We start from the raw sequence: 20670 nt of genomic DNA, 5'->3' as shown, positions 1-20670 counted from the left end.
CAGAGATTAAACTCTCTGATGTTAAGTGGACAGCTTTATAAGATCTTTCCAGAGTCAAAACTATATTATGAAATTTTCCCGATAAGAACAATCAAAAGGCAATGTAGGTCAAAATTTATTGAGTGGTGGAATTCAGATTTGTCCATTTTATTATATGTAGATTTTACCTCAAAAGAAGGGGAGAGAAAAGAACTGTAGACAACTATTGAAACCACATGATATTCATGCAGAAAGATTTGGGGTGAAGTGTACTGATTCTACAACTTTCTTTGGAATGCATAAAACAGAAAGATTGATAAGTGGATAAAAGAATGGATAGATGGATAGATATATAATAAAATAAAAACAGTAAAATGTTAATTGGAGAATCTAGGTGGTAAGTATATGAATATTTACTATAGAACTCCTTTAATTTTTATGTGATTTTGCAAATATTCACAATAAGACATTTGAGAAAAAGGCATTTTTTTTCCCCCTAGGGATAAAAACATAGAACTTGGGGCCAGCCCAGCACTACTAACTAGAGGTTTACTCTTAGGCAAATTTACTTAATTTTTATATGTTCAGTTGACTCATCTAAGAAATGGGATAGAGTAAGAGTATCAAACTCACATAGTTGTTGTGAGGAACAGTGAGTTAGTAGTATTTGTAAGGTTCTTAGCATGTTGTGTGATGTAAACATTTGTTAAATGATATTTTAAAAATCATTTTATATACAGGGACATTCATGCGAGAACAGATTGTACTGACTTTATTTGGGCATTCAACCCTAAGAATGCAGAGTTTTATTAAAACCAGATGACAGGCTTATATACCCTGAGGTATGTGTCATTTTCTCTCTAATCCAGGTGTGTTTCATCTCCTACTAAGAAACGGGAATCATCAGGATGGGTCAGTGATATTTAATTTCTATTTTCATTTACTTCAAAAAGTTCCACTTGCTTAAAGCATGTTCCCTGATCCCACATCTAGCATATATATAATATCTGTATAGCAGTATAAAAGTGTGTAGCTACCTGGTCTTAAAAAATAATCTAGTGGTTTGGTAATTTTTAAAAAGAGGACAGTAAAGAGTGACCATGTTCTCCAACAAAGGTTAGGAGCCCTATAATTTAATCAGTAAGAGGTTTTACACTTTGAAATATACAAAGAAGCCTGTATATCACATTAAGTGGGGCTTTCCCTATATTTTAAAGAACAAGGCATATGGAAAGCAAATGGCAATTTAAATAGCAAACAAAATAAGCTAAAATAGTATTCTTACAAACAACAGATTAACACAAATAGGTGGTTTTTGTTCATTCTACAGATATTATCAAGCATAATATAGTCTGTACTATGTACAGACTCTGGTCTAGGTGCTGGGGATTCAGCTGTAAATAAGTCAAAAATCCCTGCCCACATGGTGCTTATATTCTAGAGGATGAAGCAGGCAAAAGATTGGAAATCAGTGTGTGTGTGTGTGTGTGTGTGTGTGTGTGTGTATACAGTGTTAAGGACAAATGAAAACAATCAGGAAGGAAGGGAAGGGGTGAGAAGGTTTGCAGTTTCTGATAAGGTTGTGAGCTTATATCTCACAGAGATAGTAACATTTGAGTGAGGACTTGAGAGCAGGAAGGGTGCAGGTATGCGGACATCTGGGAAGGGCATACAGGAGAGGAAGTATGAATGTCCCCAGATGGGAGGATGTGTATGGCCTGCTTACTCTAGTGTGGCTGGAATAGATTAAGAACTGGGGAAAAGAGGAGGACATGAGTCTAAGAGGACAAAGCCATGGGGCCTTATTAGATCATTGTAAGGATTTTGTTTTTGAGTAAAATGGGAGCCATGGAAGGATTTGGTTAGAAGAGTGACATCTTTGGATTCCATTTCAACGAGATCCCTCTAGCTGTTCTGTTGAAAACAGTCTTTCTGGTGATGGTAGATGGGAAGGCAGAGGTAAAAGCAGAATATGGTGGTTTTAAAATTTGTCTATGAATTCTTTGATCTTCTTCCCATTAGGAAATTGGGGTGAGGGGAGGCCCTTCCCCCTTGAACCATGTGGGCTCGCTTGTCCCTATCTCAAACTATAGAGTAGGGTAGAAGTGAAGCTGACCTCTGAGGCTAGGTCACAAAAGGCCATGATATTTCTACTCCATTTACTAGAAAACACTCTCAAAGACCTTCTGCTAGAGAGGCCACATTGGTAATCCCTACTTGTCTTTTCTTTCAGCCATTCCAACCTTGAAGCCAGACATGGGAGTGAGGAAGCCATTTTGGAGACAGATCCTTCTGGCCCAGCTGTTCCAGATCCTAGCCAACAGAGTCATCCCAGTTGAGGCCCCAGATATCATGGAACAGAACAGGAGCCGTCCTGATGTGTCTTTTCTGACTTCCTGACCATCAGGATCTATGAGCATAATAAAATGATTATTGTTTAATGCCACTATGTGTTGGGATGGTTGGTTATGCCAGCAATAGGTACCTGGAACACAGAGAGAAGAGGTGAACCTCCTGTAACAATCCAGGTGAGAGGTAACGGTGGCTGAGACTAGGATGGTTGCTGTGTGAAGGTGAGAAATAGATTCTGGATATACTCTGGAAGTAGGATCATGAATATGCTGACTGACTGAATGTCAAAGTAAGGCGCAGAGCTGGGACTCAAAAAACCAGCTCTATGTGGTATTGAATATTGGTCTTCCTGCTATCCATTCCTCCTTAAGTGATTTCCTGGGAAATCCTGAGGGTTGCTGGGGTGTGAAAAGCCACCAGAAAAGAAAATACCTTTTAACTTTGAGTTCAGTTTTACTCAAGGTTTTAAGTGGAGGGTTTAAAAGTAGTTTTATAGTAAAAGAAATATGAATACTTTGCAGAGTTTTAGAAGGCAAAATTCTAACATAAATTTTCCAAATAAGTAAATACACATGTAGGGCTTGTCACCTGAATGGCTTTGAGTTACATGTGTTTTTCTCCTTGGTGAATCAACTTATGAATCCCTTACCCTATCTTCTCTGGAGAGATTGACTTGCTGGTTTTTCTGGTTGGGTTGTGAGAGCAGATGTAGCCTAATTAGTAAAGGCACTCCAGAGCTGAGGTTCTTAACCTGGGGATCTGAGAAAATCAGGGTTGGCATGAATTCTCTACATGGAAAGCTCTGTGATTCATGGACACACTCATCTTTCCATAGGAAGTATCTATCCCCTTCTCAAGAGGACCCTTGACTTCTAAGAGGCTAAGCCCCACAAGGCAGAGAAAGAACAGTCAGGTATAACTTGTGGTTACGAGGATGATCATGACTTGCACAAAGCCTTTTTTTTTTTTTTTTAAAGATTTTATTTATTTATTTGACAGACAGAGATCACAAGTAGGCAGAGAGGCAGGCAGAGAGAGAGGGAGAAGCAGGCTCCCTGCTGAGCAGAGAGCCCGATGCGGGGCTCGATCCTAGGACCCTGGGATCATGACCTGAGCTGAAGGCAGAGGCTTTAACCCACTGAGCCACCCAGGCGTCCCACACAAAATCTTTTTTAAGGCAACTTTTGAAGGCCCAGTTATAGCATATATAGAGAACAATAACAGTGACCAGGCCTTATGATTGCATTATCTAATGTAAGGTTTGTATGTCACTTCCTATGAAGCTTGAAGATGAGATTTGACCAATAAAATATTGTCAGTTCTAGGACATTTCGACAAATGGGACCTAATATTTGGTCAGGGAAACCAAGTATGTGTGGTTGGTCGTACTTTTTCCTCAGACTTACACATCTTAGGATCAAATGTTAATATAAAAACTCAGGAAAATGAAGATGTGAGACTCATCTACTGCTTTCTAAAAATATAAAGTCTAAGTTAAGAAGACCCAAATTCCCTGAACAATTTTCAAATAAAATATTTCAATTAACGACCTCTTAGTTTTCCCATCCTATTTGCTATAGCTCAGGGGTTACAGATTTGTGGCTGGTAGCAATGTATCCTTGAAATCCACACTATTTGGATTTTTAAAGATTAGATGCCAATACTTAAAAATCAGGATAGTTTTCTCTCTGGCACCTCTTCCTACCCCATTTGGATTTCCAGCTTCTTTTGAAAATCACAAGTTCTGTCACCCAATACGGTAAAACTTTTGAGGCTGCAATATTCAGATTGGCAGTGTGATGAATAAAGTAGATTGTGGAGAACGATTTTGAATACTTCTCAGAGCTTTGCTTACAGTGTTGTTGTTGTTGTTGTTTTTAAATGGTTAGTCTAATTTAATTTGTTTCTAATTTGGCGGCAACAGCTCCTCCTCACATGAATTTATGGGTTGGTATACTTCAGAATTCCAGAAAAACTACATTAGTTCAGGTCCACTGAGACAAATACAACAATACATAATAAAAAGATTAAGTGTACTTAGGGGTGCCTGGGTGGCTCAGTGGGTTAAAGCCTCTGCCGTCGGCTCAGGTCATGATCCCAAGGTCCTGGGCTCGAGCCCCACATCGGGCTCTCTGCTCAGCAGGGAGCCTGCTTCCTCCTCTCTCTCTGCCTGCCTCTCTGCCTACTTGTGATATCTGTGAAATAAATAAATAAATTGATTTCTCGGAAGTAATTAGGTTAATATCAATCTATCTTTAGCAGTACTTCCAAAGGGAAAGTTGTTCTAGGAAACTTTAACAAATAGATAAAATTAGTATTTAATTGGTTGATATTAAATATATTAATTAAAAACATGTATTCTTTCAATTAATAAAAACATCTGCACCTGAACACACATATACTTCTGAGTCAGCTCTTTCTTCATAGATAATGCATTGAATTACAGCCTCCTCCGGTTGAATAATTACACATCAAATTTGATAGCATTCAAATGATGGTGTTTTTGCACTGGTGATATTTGCATTTCTCGTATTTGGTATTTGGATATACCCACCAGACCCTCATCTCAAAGCATACTGTCCTTATTTCAAAACATAAGCAAAACAAAATAAAAGTGTACAGCTTTGGGAAAGACATCTTTGCCACAGGTTAAATGCAAATGGATGGCCCAAACAAACTCTTCCCTCAAAATGCAAATGTCAGCACTAAAAATGGTTATTAAGTGAGATTGCAGAGGGATTTTTCTGGGCATTTCAAAGAAAGAGAATATCCACCGGCTCCTTTATCTCCTGCAGTTTAACAAACCATTGCAACCATTAAAACATCATTTGTTTGCTCAGGAGTCTATAATTTGAGCAGGGCTCAGTGGGGACAACACATCTCTACGGCATGAAGTATCAATAGGAGCAGATAGACACCGGGGCTGGAGGACCTACCTCCAAGGTAGCTTACTCACACAGTCTACATTGGTGCTGCATCTTAGCCAGGGGCATAGCAAGGACATACTTGGACTTCTCTTTGGGACTGCTTGGGCTTTCTCCAAGCATGGTGGCTGGGTTCCAAGAGGGAGTGTTCTACGAGGACTAGGTTCAAGCTACAAGGCTTCCTGTCACTTAGTATCAGAAGTTCCAGATTATCCCCTCTGTCTCATGCTGTTGGCCAAGTAAGTCATTAGGTCCAGCCCAGATTCAAAGGGAGTGGAATAGATTCTATCTCTCAATGGGAATACCCCAAAGAATTTGCACACTGTCCTTCATATATCACATCACATGTCCAAGATGTTACTATAACCAGGAAATCCTGTGCTAATTTAACTACCTATTCAGGGTGGCCATGTGCCCTTAAAGAAGCTTCTAAAAACTGAATAATCTTCAGAGCTACATCTGGGGCTCAGTCTGAGTCCATATGACTTAGAGTTACGTGGGTCTATTTTCTTTAAGTTCAGAGTTGTTTAAAGTGAACAGTGGGGTGGGGGATGGCCAGTGCATTGATGTAGTTTGTCCACGAGTGGACTATGTTTTGTATTGAAAGCTCTGGTATGTGACAGTTTGGTGCTAAGCTAAATTTTCATTAAGAACAATAAAGAAAGCAAAATAATCCACAATGCCTTTAACCCACACTGAGTCTGCCCTTCAAGGCTGAGTTCAGTTTTCCCCTTCCCTGTGGAAGATGGTATGAATTCTATTTCTATTAATATCTTGTGGTTAGAGAAGCAGTGTAGACTAAGGACTTGGGTTCTAGAATTAGACAAACCTAGTTTCCAAACCCAGAGTTGATACTTGTGAGCTGAGGACCATGGTTAACTTACTTAAACTTTCTGTTCCTTCTATCAGACCTCTATGATGAGTCTGATAGGGCTGCTTGGGTGGCTCAGTAGGTTAAGCATATGACTTGATCTCAGCTCAAGTCATGATCTCAGGGTCATGGGAGGGAGTCCTCCTGGGCTCCAAGCTCAGCGAGGTGTCTCCTTGACCACCCATTGCCACCTTTCCCATCCCTGTGTGCTTTCTCTCTCTCTCTAATAAATAAATACATAAAATCATAAAATAAAATAAAACAAAATAAAATAAAATGGGTCTGATAATAAGAGTATCTACCTCAGATAGATACTCTTATTATCAGACCCATTTTATTTTCTTTTAACATTCCTCAGAGGAATGTTGCAGATGATGAATTCAAAGCACTTAGAATGCATTTAGAAAGACTCAATACATGTTGGAGATTATTATAGTTATTATTTTCTTGATTACCTCCCAAGGTTCTTAACTATAGGCCAACATGTATTAGGAATGGGAGCATGATAATCTAAACTATTTGTGGTCACAATGAAAGCATAAGACTCTTTCTTTTCTTTGATAACTGAGGCAACTGGAATTATTTTCAGTGCTTAAAGTAAAGGTTTCTAGACTTAGTTTTAATTGAAAGCAGATAATATCATGGGGTCTAAGGCAAAGTGTTGGAATAAAAAGAAATTAGCTAAGGGGTAAGATGTAGAGTTTATGTCCCAGTTTTCTTCTAGCTGTGTGACCTTGGGAACTTATTTATGTTATCAGAGCCTCACTTTCCTCATCTATACAAACATGGCTCATAATATCCATTTGGCAGTATTGTTATGATAATTAAATGGGGCAAATTTTATAAAAGGACTTGGTAGGGAGCAATTACCAATAATGTTATTTATTGACCTTACTATTATAATTGAAGTGATCAAAATAATTAGATTATACCAATTAAGTTTCAACTTGCCTTTTTTTTTTTTTAAGATTTTATTTGTTTATTTGACAGAGATAGAGATCACAAGTAGGCGGGGCAGCAGGCAGAGAGAGAGGGGGGAAAGCAGGCTCCCCACTGAGCAGAGAACCTGACACGGGGCTCGATCCCAGGATCCTGAGACCATGACCTAAGCAAAGGCAGAGGCTTAACCCACTGAGCCACCCAGGCACCCCTCAACTTGCTTTTATATCATACAGATACAACATGAAATACGATCTTTTCTTTCCCTTCTCATGGAAAACTGATTCTAGTATATTCCTTTCCTTCCCTGTTCTCACTTCCCTGATCTTTTCCCATTTCTTACCTTATGTATTTCCACTTGGACTTTCTTCATATCTTTCCCTATATTTTTTTGCTTTGGTTTTGTACATTTTTTTGTATTGGCTTCTGAAAGTTTATGTATATATACACATATATATGTGTGTGTGTGTGTGTGTGTGTGTATATATATATATATATATATATATGTTACATTTCATGATATGAATTGCAAACATTTTTCCTAGTCTGTAATTTACCTTCTGATTATTTTATGGTGTTATTTTTGTTTTCTTGCCATGCAGAAAGAAATATTTGATTTTTTAAAATATTTTATTTATATATTTGACATACAGAGATCACAAGTAGGCAGAGAGACAGGCAGAGAGAAAGGAGGAAGCAGGACCCCCGCTGAGCAGAGAGCCTGCCATGGGGCTCGATCCCAGAACCCCAGTATCTTGACCTGAGCTGAAGGCAGAGGTTTCAACCCACTGAGCCACCCAGGTGCCCCAAGAAATATTTGATTTTTATGTCATCAAATTTTCAATGTTTTTTTTTATGGCTCCTATTATAGTTTCTACATGCAACTATTATTAAAAATTTATATTTTTAGCACTATTATGGATTAATTTTAACAATTAATACAAAATTTATCTGTGTGTTCCATGTGCTACCATAAAACTACTCTATTTCTTACACTGCATAACATGGTTTATTAGTTGGTAGTGCTGGTTCCCTCTCAATATCATCCTTTTTCATAAACTTGCTGTTTATTCTTGTTTGTTAATTTTTCCACATTATTTTTAAAAGTCATTCCATCTGGCTCAAAAAAATGATGTTATTTCATTTATTGGGCTCACATGAAATTTATGGATTAATTTAGGCAGAATTAATATAGTTTTTATCTTGAATCTTCCTATCCATGAAGATTGTATGCCTTTACACTTATTCCAGTTTGCTTTTATGTCCCTCAGCAGCATTTAAATGCTGCTCTTCAAAACTAGATTTTCTCTTCAAATTGATTTTTCACTTCTTACATTCATTCCCAAGTAAAACATTTTTCTGATGCTAGTGTAAATGGAGCTTTTATTTCAATTACTTTTTCCAATTGATTTTTATTCGTTGTTCTTTATGTTTTTTTTCCCATACAGAGTTTTAGATTTTTATGTAGATAAAGTCCACCACATTTTTCTTCACAATTTCTACTTTTTCAAGTTTCTTTGAATGCAAAGGGAGAAAATCATGTTAATGATATTCAACCCTGACATACTCCTTTTGTTTTCTCCATTGCCAGCTACAGTAGTAGGAGGTTCTAAATATGTTGCTTAATAGCATAATCTAGTCTTCCATAATGACTAGTCCATTAGGCCAAAGATAATCCACAATGCCATGTTATAAAAGTCACCAGAGATAAAACCCACACAGCCTGAGAAAACCACATTTGATCATGTTGATTCTCTTCTCAAAACTCCCTCATTACAAATATATATGGTTATACACTTTTGTTGCTATCCAGATCTCTTGGCATTCTAATGATTTCTTGCTACATGCACCTATAACTCAGTTTGAGGGCTATCTCTGGTCCTATTTAGTCAGGCTAGGAGTGCTCTATTGTTAATGTTCCTGGGAGAGTCCCTCAACTGATGAAGGACAGGTGTTAGTTACATATACCTCTTTTTCTTGTGACTTAGTTGGAATAACTTTGAGGCACATTCTACACCATTATCAAGTTGCCTGCTGCTGCCCCCCCCCCCCCAAATAAAAGAAAACCTGAGCCCTAGTTGCCAACAGTGGTAACCTGTTCATGAATATATTGACTTCCTTTTCTTCTGTGTCTCACTTCTCCATTCCCTTAATACCTGGGTTCACCTCCCAAATAAGTTTCTTGTCTCAAATCCTTATGTCTGAGTCTGTTTCTTGGGGGAATGTAAACTAAGAAAAGGGTATTTTATGAGCTTATCCCACCTACTTTTACAGGCTTATTACTTGCTTATCTCCATTAAACATCCAAAACTTAGTCCCATTTACTCAACATCCAATGACCAAACACAACATGTCTTGATGTTTTGTATCTTTCTAAGAGTGTTTCCTTCTGTTTAGGATGCCTTTCCATGACCCGTGCCTGGTTACTCTTCCTTTAAAAGTCAGGCCAAGAGTGACTTCTTTGCCTTCCTATCCTAGGTCAGATGCCCCCTTCCTTCTGTGTATTTCGAAACATGGTTCATAGATCTCTGCTGTGATGAACTGTTTCCAAAGATGGTCACAATAGTTCCTCTGATCCCTCACAACATTTTGTAATGTGACTTTGCAAGCTTGCTTCATTAAGAAGGAAAGCCCATGTCTCTTCCCCTTGCATCTTGTGACTAATTTTGACAACAGAATGTGGTAGAAGTGAGCCTAAGCCTTAAGAGGAGTGTGGTTTCCATTTTCACTCTCTTGGAAGCTAGGCTTCATTTAAAGAAGGTCGAGCTACTCTACTGATACTGAGAGACCACATGGTCTCTCCTGTGAAGGAGATACAAGGTTCCCCAAACAACAGCCAGCACTAAGGTCTCAGTGGGTCCATACAGGATGCTCATTAAACATCATATGGAGCACAGACAGCCATCCCTACCAAGACTTGCCTGAATTCATAGCCCACAGAAATAATCAGCAACTGTTTAAAACTATTGAATTTTGGGGGTATTGGAGTAGTTGTTATTCAGTAATAAATAATTGCAACATCTATTATAGAACTTGTCATTAAATATTATAGTTATTTATTTACTTATCTGTCACGTTGATGAGCTACTATAAATGAAGACAGAATATTTTCATCTGAATGGCTGTAGCATCTGACATACGGGAATGCTTTAGAATGATGAGCCCGTGAAAAAATGAGACTCTTTAAGGAGATCACAGAGAAACATTGTCACGTTGAGGATATGTTAAAGGAAATGAGAACCAAAACACAAAAGCTAGTAGAAAATGATTGTAGGACACAAGAGTGGATGAGCATTCAGAGCAATTGCAAGGAATCTCCAAAACTTGTAGTTTATGAGTTCTCTTTATAATTGGTGAGATTATTGACCACTGTCTCCATCAGTGGTTTAGACGACCCCCACAGCTTAGACGACCCCCACAGACACGAAATTTGGTATGGATGGAGGTGTAACAAGGGCCTGTCAGGGAGCTACCACTATGTGCAATTAAACTGTAAGTCATGGTTCTCACTGTCCAGAAGTTTATACTGTAACAGAAAAGCAGATGTACCAGGACATTGTGGGCTTCAGAAGGATATGAAAAAGTAAGGAGAACAGAGGCTCATATTCAATGGTTACAGAGCTAGGAAGGATTTCCAAAAATCTGCCTATTCTTTCCTCTTCAGGGAACTTTTATTGAGTACCAACTGGGCATGGCCCTTTCTCTTATGCTGAAGCCTCACCAAATTGAGAGAAGTGTCTCAAATGTTCTGCACTCTGTCATGCCTCACAGCCTTTGCTTCCCCCACCCCCCTTCCTGTCTGGAATGATTTATGACCTCTTCTCCCCTGCCCCTCACCTAGCAATGCTCACATTCATCTCTGGGGTTCCTCTCTCTTCTTTTCTTTATTTGGCCCCCAGGAATAAATGCCTTATTTGCTTTGCCATTTCAAATGTCTCCAAATTCAGTCTGAGTCCTCCCTGCTCTACAAAGCCATCATGGGCCGTCCCAACCTGGAGCTTCTTAGAATATAGTAGAGAGGGAACTGGCTTTGGAGCAATATGGATTTGGGTTCAAATCCTGACTATGGGGCTTGTAACTCTGCACAGGTTCCTTAATCTTTTGTGTTTTTTCATCTGTAAATTGGGCATGATGCTACCACTTCACGGGGTTGGAATGAGAGCCCAGGAGATTGCTATGTAAAGTGTTTAGTCGAGTCCTGGTATGTAGCATCTCACTGATAGAGGCCTTTGTTTTTCTTCTCTCTGAACTTCCGGTATTTAATATCTGTACCACTCATTTGTCCTTAAATCATAGTTGCTTTGTGACAGCTCTTGTCCTGTACCATCATTTAACTTAATGTATTTATTGCTCAATTTGCATATAAGCTTTTTCCTAATAGCTAAATAGTCCTATTTTGTACATCTTTATATGTCCCAAGGACAAGAGATTCTTAATAAATATTGGTGCATGAACAAATAAATGGTAGAATGAGCAACTACCTCTCAGGTCTGTCTATACTACATTTTGTAAAGTACAACATTCAGGGTCAAAAACTCAGCAAATTAGAATACTCTAATGTCGGGACATTTTTGTTTTCTAGGGAAGGCGTGATTAGGGAGAAGTTCAACAGTTTTCCTTGATCCTATAGGATCAGGGTAACAAGTGGAAAATAAGACCCCAACCCATGAAAAGGTAACTTGGAGGCGATGCAGTATTTAGAACAAAGAAGACACTAGGACTACCTCTCCAGCTTCAGTCTTTCTTAATATGAATGTACAGCCAGGTCAGGATTAATGAGTGGGATTGAAAAAGCAATTATGTGAATAGTAATCCCCAGTTAATTTTATGGGTATTAAGTAAATCAATAGGAAATAACAAGTTTGAGTTAAGATATTAAGGGCCCTTCCATCATTTATATGGATATGCTCATGAGCAGAGAGAATAAATCCTTTAGGACAAGAGTGTTCTGTTACTGACTGAGGCTCCATCTGTTAGAAGTCGGAGGTAGGATGACATATTACAAATGAACAAATAAAGGGACTTAATCAGTGATGAAAACCAGGAATCAGTGCATCCTCAGGTCATGTGGGGTTTAAAGAGAAAACAACACACAACAGGGTCAAGCTCCAAAAAACTCCAGAAAGGAACTAGAAGTTTTCCAGAGAGAAGGAGTCTGCTCCCTTGCTCAACTTGATATCGGGGTAGTGAGCTGGGCTCTCCCATTAGGGTGTTGAAACCAGGCTACACTGGGACAAAGAGAAGGAAGGTTCTAAGGAGAGAGTGACTAACAACGATTTGCATACTCTTTTTTGTGCCAAACAACCCTTTGTTCAGAGTCCCACAGGGTCCTGTGACACATAAAAGAAACAGAGGTATTGCTGTATGATTGCAAAGAAGCAGGTAGAGAAAGCATGAGGGGATCTTGGGAGAAGCTGATAGAATCTTGGATTCTACTTCCTATGACCTTAAGCTTGGCAGAACGTGTTGGGAAGACCACGGGCCCAGGAGATCTGTAAGCCTTTATGAATTGCTCTTGCCAACTGTCAAGGGTTTGGGTTAAGATCTGTTGGTTGAAGGTCTCTAAAGCAAAATGTACTAAACCTAGTGACGACGATCATGTAGTCAAGATGACTACCTCCTCCTCAAGGGCGAACAGAGACACTTGTCTGTCTTCCTGCACCAAGATCTCAGCCGGGTTTATTCTTTCTGGAAAATATTTTTCAAGTCATAACTGAGGCTTTCAGTGGAAGCCAACTCCAACTTAGGAACACCTAAATATATCTGAACCAACAGGTTCTGGATGGCCCGTCAGAGGGAGCTCTGGAAGAGGCAACAGCAGTCCTCCTGTTTCCTTCTGCTCTGAGACAGGCCTTGATGTCCAAGGGTATTTTCTACCTTACAGGAGTACTTAGTAATGAATCTCGAGGATCTTGAGTTTCATCTTTACTTAGGAGTGGTTGTAACCATTGAGCTAAGTTTCAAGCCTCAGACATGAGAAGGTGGTTACAAAACCAAGATAAACTAAAGAGACAGAGGAACAGCTTTGAAGGCCTTTCTGCCCAAACGAGAGGCCTCAGGGTCAGACTGGATGAGAGGGTGAGCGGGTGTGTGGCCGGTGTTTCCAGCATGTCAGGGGATAGGAGCATCCTGGGTGGTTAGCCGTCTGAATCAACACTGACAGACAGAGGGTGGATATTATTAGGATTGCCCTCTGGGGAAGATAGGGGTTGAATGTTCTCTCTTCACATTGTGATACGTTTCAGATACTCTGCTGGGTCAGTGGACCCGTCCAAGCCTGGGGTAATGCCTATTGCTAAGAGGTGAACACATTTTGGGACCCCCCCCTCCCGCCCAGGCTCCAGAGTGCCCCTCCCCACCCACCTTTTCGAACTGGAAGCACAAATTCAATTCACTGAGTGCTGGGCCAGCCCCCAGCCAGCAATTCCTGTCCTGTGATCTTAGATCAATCTGACCTTCTTCGTGGGTGGGTGCTGGCTCCTCGGGGATGGATGTGTAATGCGGGACTGCACGGGTTCCCTGCCCAGCTGTGCATTTCCCAAGAGTGAAGCCACCTGTTTGGCTATGCTAATTTGCTCCTGAAGCAGGTGAGCTCACCTGTGCTGCTTTAGCAGAGGGCATTACGTGAGAAGGAGGGCACTGCCTTTTCACAGGTGCCTCGTACACCCCGGCTCCCTCTTTGAACACACTGACAACATTTCTGAAGTTTCTCCTCCTCCCCGGCACATCCCCATCCAACATTCTGTCAGCGCCAAGAGCCAAGAAAGACAAAAAAGTATCAAATGGGAAAACAATGAAAAGCCTGTTTAGTTCCTGTGTGCAGCGTGAACAATAAGCCACCCTTTCTGAAGTGTCTCAGAAAGGAATGCCTGTGATGTCCCTTCAAAGAAGGGCTCTGGCCCCAAATCAAGCTGTAAGCCATGACAATACTCCACTAAACAAGGCAAAGAATTCGCCTTTCAGCCAGAGAGGCATTTCTCCTGCACTGGGGAAAAATGCCGCCCACACCACACCACCTCAGCACATTTACTATCCCTGCTCTTTTCCTGCTCAAGCCCGAGGAGCGTAGCCTGCTGTGATCGTTTGATGCACGGAAATGCAGGGGACCAGTCTGAACAGTCAGCGCTTTGCCCCCCAAAATGCTCACAACAAAGTTGAGTAGGTATGTTCATAATGGGGGAAGTTTAAGGCTCTCGGGTCTGTGTGCCTGCTTTTGTACAGAGACATGCACCCCCTTCATCCACGGCTCAACTTTCTCGTAGCCAAGCATCTGAAATTAGCCGAAGTGTCAAAACACATAAAGCACTTCAGAGGAAGAACTTTCAGTGCGGCAGCTCCAAACAGCCTCGGAGAGAAGGAGGAGGGAGAGAGGTCCAAGTCATTCAGACTACAGGGAGGGCTCGTCTCTTACCTGGGCTTCTTTTACTATTCCATTCTTCACGCAGTTTCCACTGGCTGAGCCGTCACTCTGTTTCTCGTGATTGTGCAGATTCCCGTTGCAAATAGCACCACCTCCAGGATTAGCCATTTGTGCAAAATGCTAGAATCCAGCAGGTTTCCTTCCAGAGGTTCTTGGCAAGCTTTGGTTTGGAAGTTGGAGAAGGGATGGGAGGAAGCACTTTGGGCTGAGCCCCTGAAGGAATCCTACCGATCAGGCTTTCCAGGAGAGCCGCAGCCTATCTTTGGGGCAGATCTTTGAAAGGAAAAACAAGTGGTTACCTTTATACTCCTCAGCTCAGAATGCAACCTTCAGGGCAACAGACCTGCTCCAGAAACTACAAAGGACATTGCCCATGCTGGCTCCTTGGGGGGCAAGAGGAAATCAGGAGACTGCAAAACCCCAGTGGCAAATTGCAAGGAGGCGGGCTGGGAGGTGGAGCATCTTTTAAAGACACACACACACACACACACACACGCACGCACGCACGCACGCACACACACACACACACAGCACAGTCAAGGTCTCCTACATGTAGTCCGTTCCGAGTTTACGTCTACCCCCACCCTCTCCCTCCTGTATCTAATTACAACTGCTGGCTGTAAACTGCTCTTTTTTTTTTTTTTTCCTGTGAAAAAAACACTTCACAGTGGCTGCCAGGACTGCCCAGAGGAAGAGGAGAATGAGAAGTTACTGTTTCAAGGGCACAGAGTTTCAGCTGGTTCCGTGGGTGACGGTGATGGCTGCACAACCATGTGACCATACTTCACGCCACTGAACTGTACACTTAAAGATGGTTAAAATGGGAAATTTTGTGTCATGTGGATTTTACCATAATCCAAAAATGGCCAAAAATAATAATAATAATACTATTCAGAACCCACCTGATGTTAAAACCAGGGATATAATGAGAGGTATTAATTCATCAAGGATTCCAGGAGCTCACAAATCTGGGAGACAGAAAGTTCAGTTTCTTGTGAAGGTTGCATTATCACGTGACTTTGGGAGAGCAATTTATTCTCCTTTTGCCTCCGTTTCTTCAGCTAAGAAGGGAAAAAAACATTTCTGGTGGGCTAACGTCCAGTGGGATAGCAGGGAAAGATATGTGTGGCTTGGGTTTGTTCCTGACACAGGTGTTATGAGGCAGGTGGTGACTGCGGTGTCCCAGTCCTGAACACCTGTGGTTTACTCATTAACTCTTACTTTCTCAGTGCATTAGGCGTCTGCGTTCTATCACCATCAGATGGCATTGTGCTTTGTTGGACAGTGTCAATCATTTACAGCCTGTTCCGTCCTCCCAAGCCCACTGTTACGGTTCCCCTGAATGAGACCTTTTAACATCAGGCACATGGGAATAAAAACCCCAGCCATATATTGGGCCAATGGACAAAAACAGAGACACACACATCAGCAAAAAACAAGAACAGAGAAATAGAGATGGCCCCTGTGGTCAGAGCCTCATTTCTTGGTTCTCAGCTCTCCTGGATAGGGTTTGTTTTCCCCCCAGGAAGATGTGGCTTATGGCGGAGGTGATGATAAAGCCTTTTCTAACCATGATTTGCATAGGAGGGTTGCCATCTTTTCTGCCCCAGGAGAGTGAAAGGAATAAGATGAAGTCTTGGGCTGAATGATGGGATGGGGCTAATCCCAAGTGTGCGCACCCCTTGGTGTCTCAAACTCAGACTTTTTATTGCATTTCTTCCAACTTGTCATCAGAGCAGAACTAGCTTTTTACTGGTCTCTCTCTTCCATGGTTGTTATGCTGGGAGTCAGAGGCTAAATCTGTGTTGGCTATTTCCTTCTAGACTTATGCAAAATGTAGGGAGGGGGTGCCTGGGTGGCTCAGCTGTTAAGCATCTGTCTTCAGCTAAGGTCATGATCCCAGGCCCACCTTGGGCTCCCTACACAACGGAGAGCCTGCTTCTCCCTCTCTCTCTCCCCCTGCTTGTGTTCCCTCTTTCTCTGTGTCTTTCCCTGTCAAATAAATAAATACAATCTTAAAAAAAAAAAAAAAAAAAAGAAAGAAAAGAAAAGAAAATGTAGGAGGGACACTGATAACTGCTGGCCTGACTGCCCCAGCTTACTTAGGAAGACAAGTTGAAGACACAGTGTTATTTTGACTCAGCTCTAATGATCCATACAAGATTATTTTTGGAATAAGGATTTTGAGGTAACTAAATTCTGAACATTAGATATTTCTCTCCCACCTTCTTTTCTTTTCTTCTTCCTTCTCCTTCCCTTTTGTGTTTCAAATTTCCTCTTTTTCCTTTTTTCCTACCCTTCTGTCTCCTTCTCCTCCTCTTTTTGTTTTTCTTTATTTTCCTTTTACAAGGGGACAAAAACTGTATGTAAAGAAAACATCTTAAAACAAAACTGAAATCTGCATCATTTTGTTTCCCCTCATCCCAATTACCAACATTAAGTAATCGTTCACCAACCTTCAGGAAATACCTACTACATGTTCTTATTCTTGAAACTTTTCTACTTTCCTTGCCGTGTTGGGGTATGGGAATTGTTATATGCACAAAATCATCTCAACACATCAACTATTTAACATCAGGTGCTGTGCATACGTGTAATCATAGTGACTCATTGTTTCTCCACTCAAGATTAGTGTGGCAGGCTCTTTGAGTCGAGTTGTAGCTTTGAGTTTAAGGACATTGATTGCTATGGTCTGAATCTTTGTGTCCCCCTAAATTTACAGGCTGGGATTATGATCACCAAGATGATGGTATTAGGAAGTGGGGCAGTTGGGAGGTGATTAGTTCCTGTTGGGGGACTCCTCATAAATGAGATTAGAACTCCCTTGCCCCTTCAGCCAGGTGAGGTGACAGTGAAAAGATAACCATTTAAGAAGTAGGCTCAAATCTTCCAGTTCCTTGATCTTGGACTTCTAGCCTCCAGATCCATAAGAAATAAATTTCTGTTGGTTATAAGCTACCCAGTATAGGGTATGTTGTTATAGCAGCTTGAACATACCAAAACATCAAGCAACACTTAAACACCAACTAAATATTGGGTATGATTTGGTGTCTCTGAATAATGAAACACACTTCAGATTAACCAATAAACTTAATAAATATTTGAATAATTGTAATGTATTAAGTATTCACTAAGCTTTTCCATACAACAATGAACGGGACAAGCACAGACTCCATCCCCCGGAACCAAGAGTTAGAAGCACCTTCATATCTTCTACTCAAGATACCCCATTAGTGAAAGTAAAAAGAAATCTGTCCATTTGTGTATTAAAGGCAAAGATGAAATTAGTTAACCATGGCCTTCTGCTGTTCTCTGAAGGGAATTTTTGGCCCAGATGTTCAGAGGCTTGATAATATGTTCCAAAAACATTGGCAGAAAAGGGAGGAAATGAACAAAATAAATGGTCAGAATTTTACGGTGTCTAGAAATCTATTCATTCTCTGTGACTTGATCTTTACGTATGTATTGGAGTGTGATGCTGATGCAAAAGCCAAAGTTGCCACAAGTTAAGTGACTTTCCAACGACACAGGGCCATGGTGCGGAAGCAGGGGTGAGAGATCAGGCTAGAATCTCTGGGTCCGGAGCAAGTCCCTTTTCCACATATCGTGATAGCTCTCCTTCAGACAACCATTGACCACTACAAAGAAATAACAGAAGGTGTTATGGTTTGAGACATTTTATTGAATTAGCAAAATAAGAAATAAATTTTTATTTTGCCTCCTGATCCCTGAAAGTCTTATGTCTATTAAATAAAGGCAAACATCAAACAATACCTCCATTCCTCCTGGGATTGGATAGTCTGGGATTCCTCTACAGAGAAGTATTTAAATTCCCTAAAGAATTCAGTCTAGAAAATTTTCAGTGTCGAAATAATTCAGATCAAAGTGTTTTCTTATCAATAGTTTGTAAACACTTTGATCTGAATTATCAGAAGGTCAGATACCAATGCCACAGATGTCAGGTGTCAGGTTTTGTTTTTTTTTTTCCTTTCGAAACATTGGCTACTAGAATGGCAATGCTATTTGAAGTTAGAAGAAACCCTGTTATTGGTGACTATTACCCCAAAGTCAGCAGCAGTGGAGTGATTTTGTTTTTCTTCATTTATAATCATCCTCCGGGGGTGGTGTGCCTGAGTCTTTGGGGCAGCAGTTACCTTCAGAATGCCCTTAGCAAATGCTATGGATGTCTGGACTCTTCAGCTGTTGAATGGCATCTGTTAAAAGAAAACTCCAAACTTATTATGTGAAGTGAAGTAAATCAGAAAGAGAAACACAAATATCATATCATATCACTTGTATGTGGAACCCCCAAAATAAAAGAAATGAATATACAAAAAGCAGAAACAAACCCATTAATACAGAAAACAATCTGGTGGTTGCCAGAGGAGAGGGGGGTTGGGGAAAGGGAAAAATGGGTAAAAGGGAGTGGGAGGTACAGGCTTCCCTGAATAAGTCATAGGGATGAAAGGCACAGCGTAGAGAATATAGTCAACGGTATCATAACAGCATTGTGTGGTGACAGCTGTAGCTACACTTGTGGTGAGAATAGCATAATATATAAAGATGTTGAATCTCTATGTTGCATACCTGAAACTAATGTAACATTGTAGTGTTAACATTGTGTGTCAACTACACTTCAACAACCATCTCCTCCCTGCCCCTCTTCCCCCAGATTTTCAGGGTTGAGACTCTGAAAACATAAAATTAGCTACTTCTCAGAAGTACTCCAGAGCCTCTCCTATAACCCAGCTGTTCCAGATGTTGGGGGATGAACTCCTCATGAAACCTACCTAGTTTTGTTAATCAGAAAATTTTATTTTTGTCACTAGAGTTTCTTAGTTCCCTTAAGGAATTCTTAGCACAAAGCAATGATGATTTACTTAAGTGGGTTTTAAATTAATGTTTGGCATTTTAAATTACAAATTGAAAACCTAGTTAAGTTCAATCTATAAATCTTTTTTCCCTCAATCTACAAATCTTGTTATGACTTTTGTATGAAATAAGAAAACTGTGCTAGTGATTATGAGTTCACTAATATTTGACTGATACTTGTTGAGTAGGCTAAATTCTCCTGAAACAAACAGTGCCATTTATAAACTGAATTATTGCACTGCTTTAAAATATGTAAAATTTAATTAAATCCTTTTAAAATTTGAAACATTTTATGTTCTTTTAAGAACTTCAAAAGGCTACTGGAGAAACTTCTAGCCTTAATAAGCGAAACCTTGCCAAGTAAAAAAATGGTTTATATAACTTTAAAATAATTTATTATTAATAGTTTATTGTGAACCAGTCACGGTAATATGTGCTTTATAAATATTACCTCTAGGGGTGCCTGGGTGGCTCAGTGGGTTAAAGCCTCTGCCTTCGGCTCAGGTCATGATCCCAGGGTCCTGGGATCCAGCCCCACATCGGGCTCTCTGTTCCGTGGAGAGCCTGCTTTCTCTTCTCTCTCTGCCTGCCTCTCTGCCTACTTGTGATCTCTGTCTGTCAAATAAATAAATAAAATCTTGAAAAAAAAATGTTACCTCTAATTTCTTTTTTTATTTAAAAATTTTAAATTTATTTTTTTAACTTCTTTTCAGTGTACCACAATTCATTGTTTATGTACCACACCCAATGCTCCATGCAATACATGCCCTCCATAATACTCACCACCAGGCTCACCCAACTCCCACCCCCACCCCTCCAAAACCCTCAAATTATTTTTCAGAGTCCATAGTCTCTCATGGTTCATCTCCCCCTCCAATTTCCCCCAACTCCCTTCTCCTCTCCATCTCCCCATGTCCTCCGTGTTATTTCTCATGCTCCACAAATAAGGGAAACCATATGATAATTGACTCCCTCTGCTTGACTTATTTCACTCAGATAATCCCTTCCAGTCCTGTCCATGTTGCTACAAAAGTTGGGTATTCATCCTTTCTGATGGAGGCATAATACTCCATAGTGTATTATGGACCACATCTTCCTTACCCATTGGTCTGTGGAAGGGCATCTTGGTTCTTTCCACAGTTTGGCGACTGTGGCCATTGCTGCTATGAACATTGGGGTACACTCTTCTCTTCACTATATCTGTATCTTTGGGGTAAATACCCAGTAGTGCAATTGGAGGGTCATAGGGAAGCTCTATTTTTAATTTCTTAAGGAATCTCCACACTGTTTTCCAAAGTGGCTGTATATAACTT

The 20670-nt window shown here is 40.4% G+C and overlaps 1 protein-coding gene across 1 annotated transcript in view; it reads right to left on the bottom strand.

Moving 5' to 3' along the window:
* SPTLC3 (serine palmitoyltransferase long chain base subunit 3) overlaps positions 1–14913 on the bottom strand; it is a 138003-nt gene extending 123090 nt beyond the window's left edge. Inside the window, exon 1 of the mRNA XM_080814494.1 lies at positions 14477–14913. Within this exon, the coding sequence (XP_080670620.1) occupies positions 14477–14593 (117 nt within the window). The 5' untranslated portion in view covers positions 14594–14913. The remainder of the gene's footprint in view (positions 1–14476) is intronic.
* Positions 14914–20670: the final 5757 nt, after the last annotated feature.

This window comes from Martes martes, assembly GCF_963455335.1.
Source record: "Martes martes genome assembly, chromosome: 9".
Taxonomy (NCBI): Eukaryota; Metazoa; Chordata; class Mammalia; order Carnivora; family Mustelidae; genus Martes; species Martes martes.
Note: the sequence above shows the minus strand (reverse complement) of the source record. Positions and strands in the feature narration are given on the sequence as shown.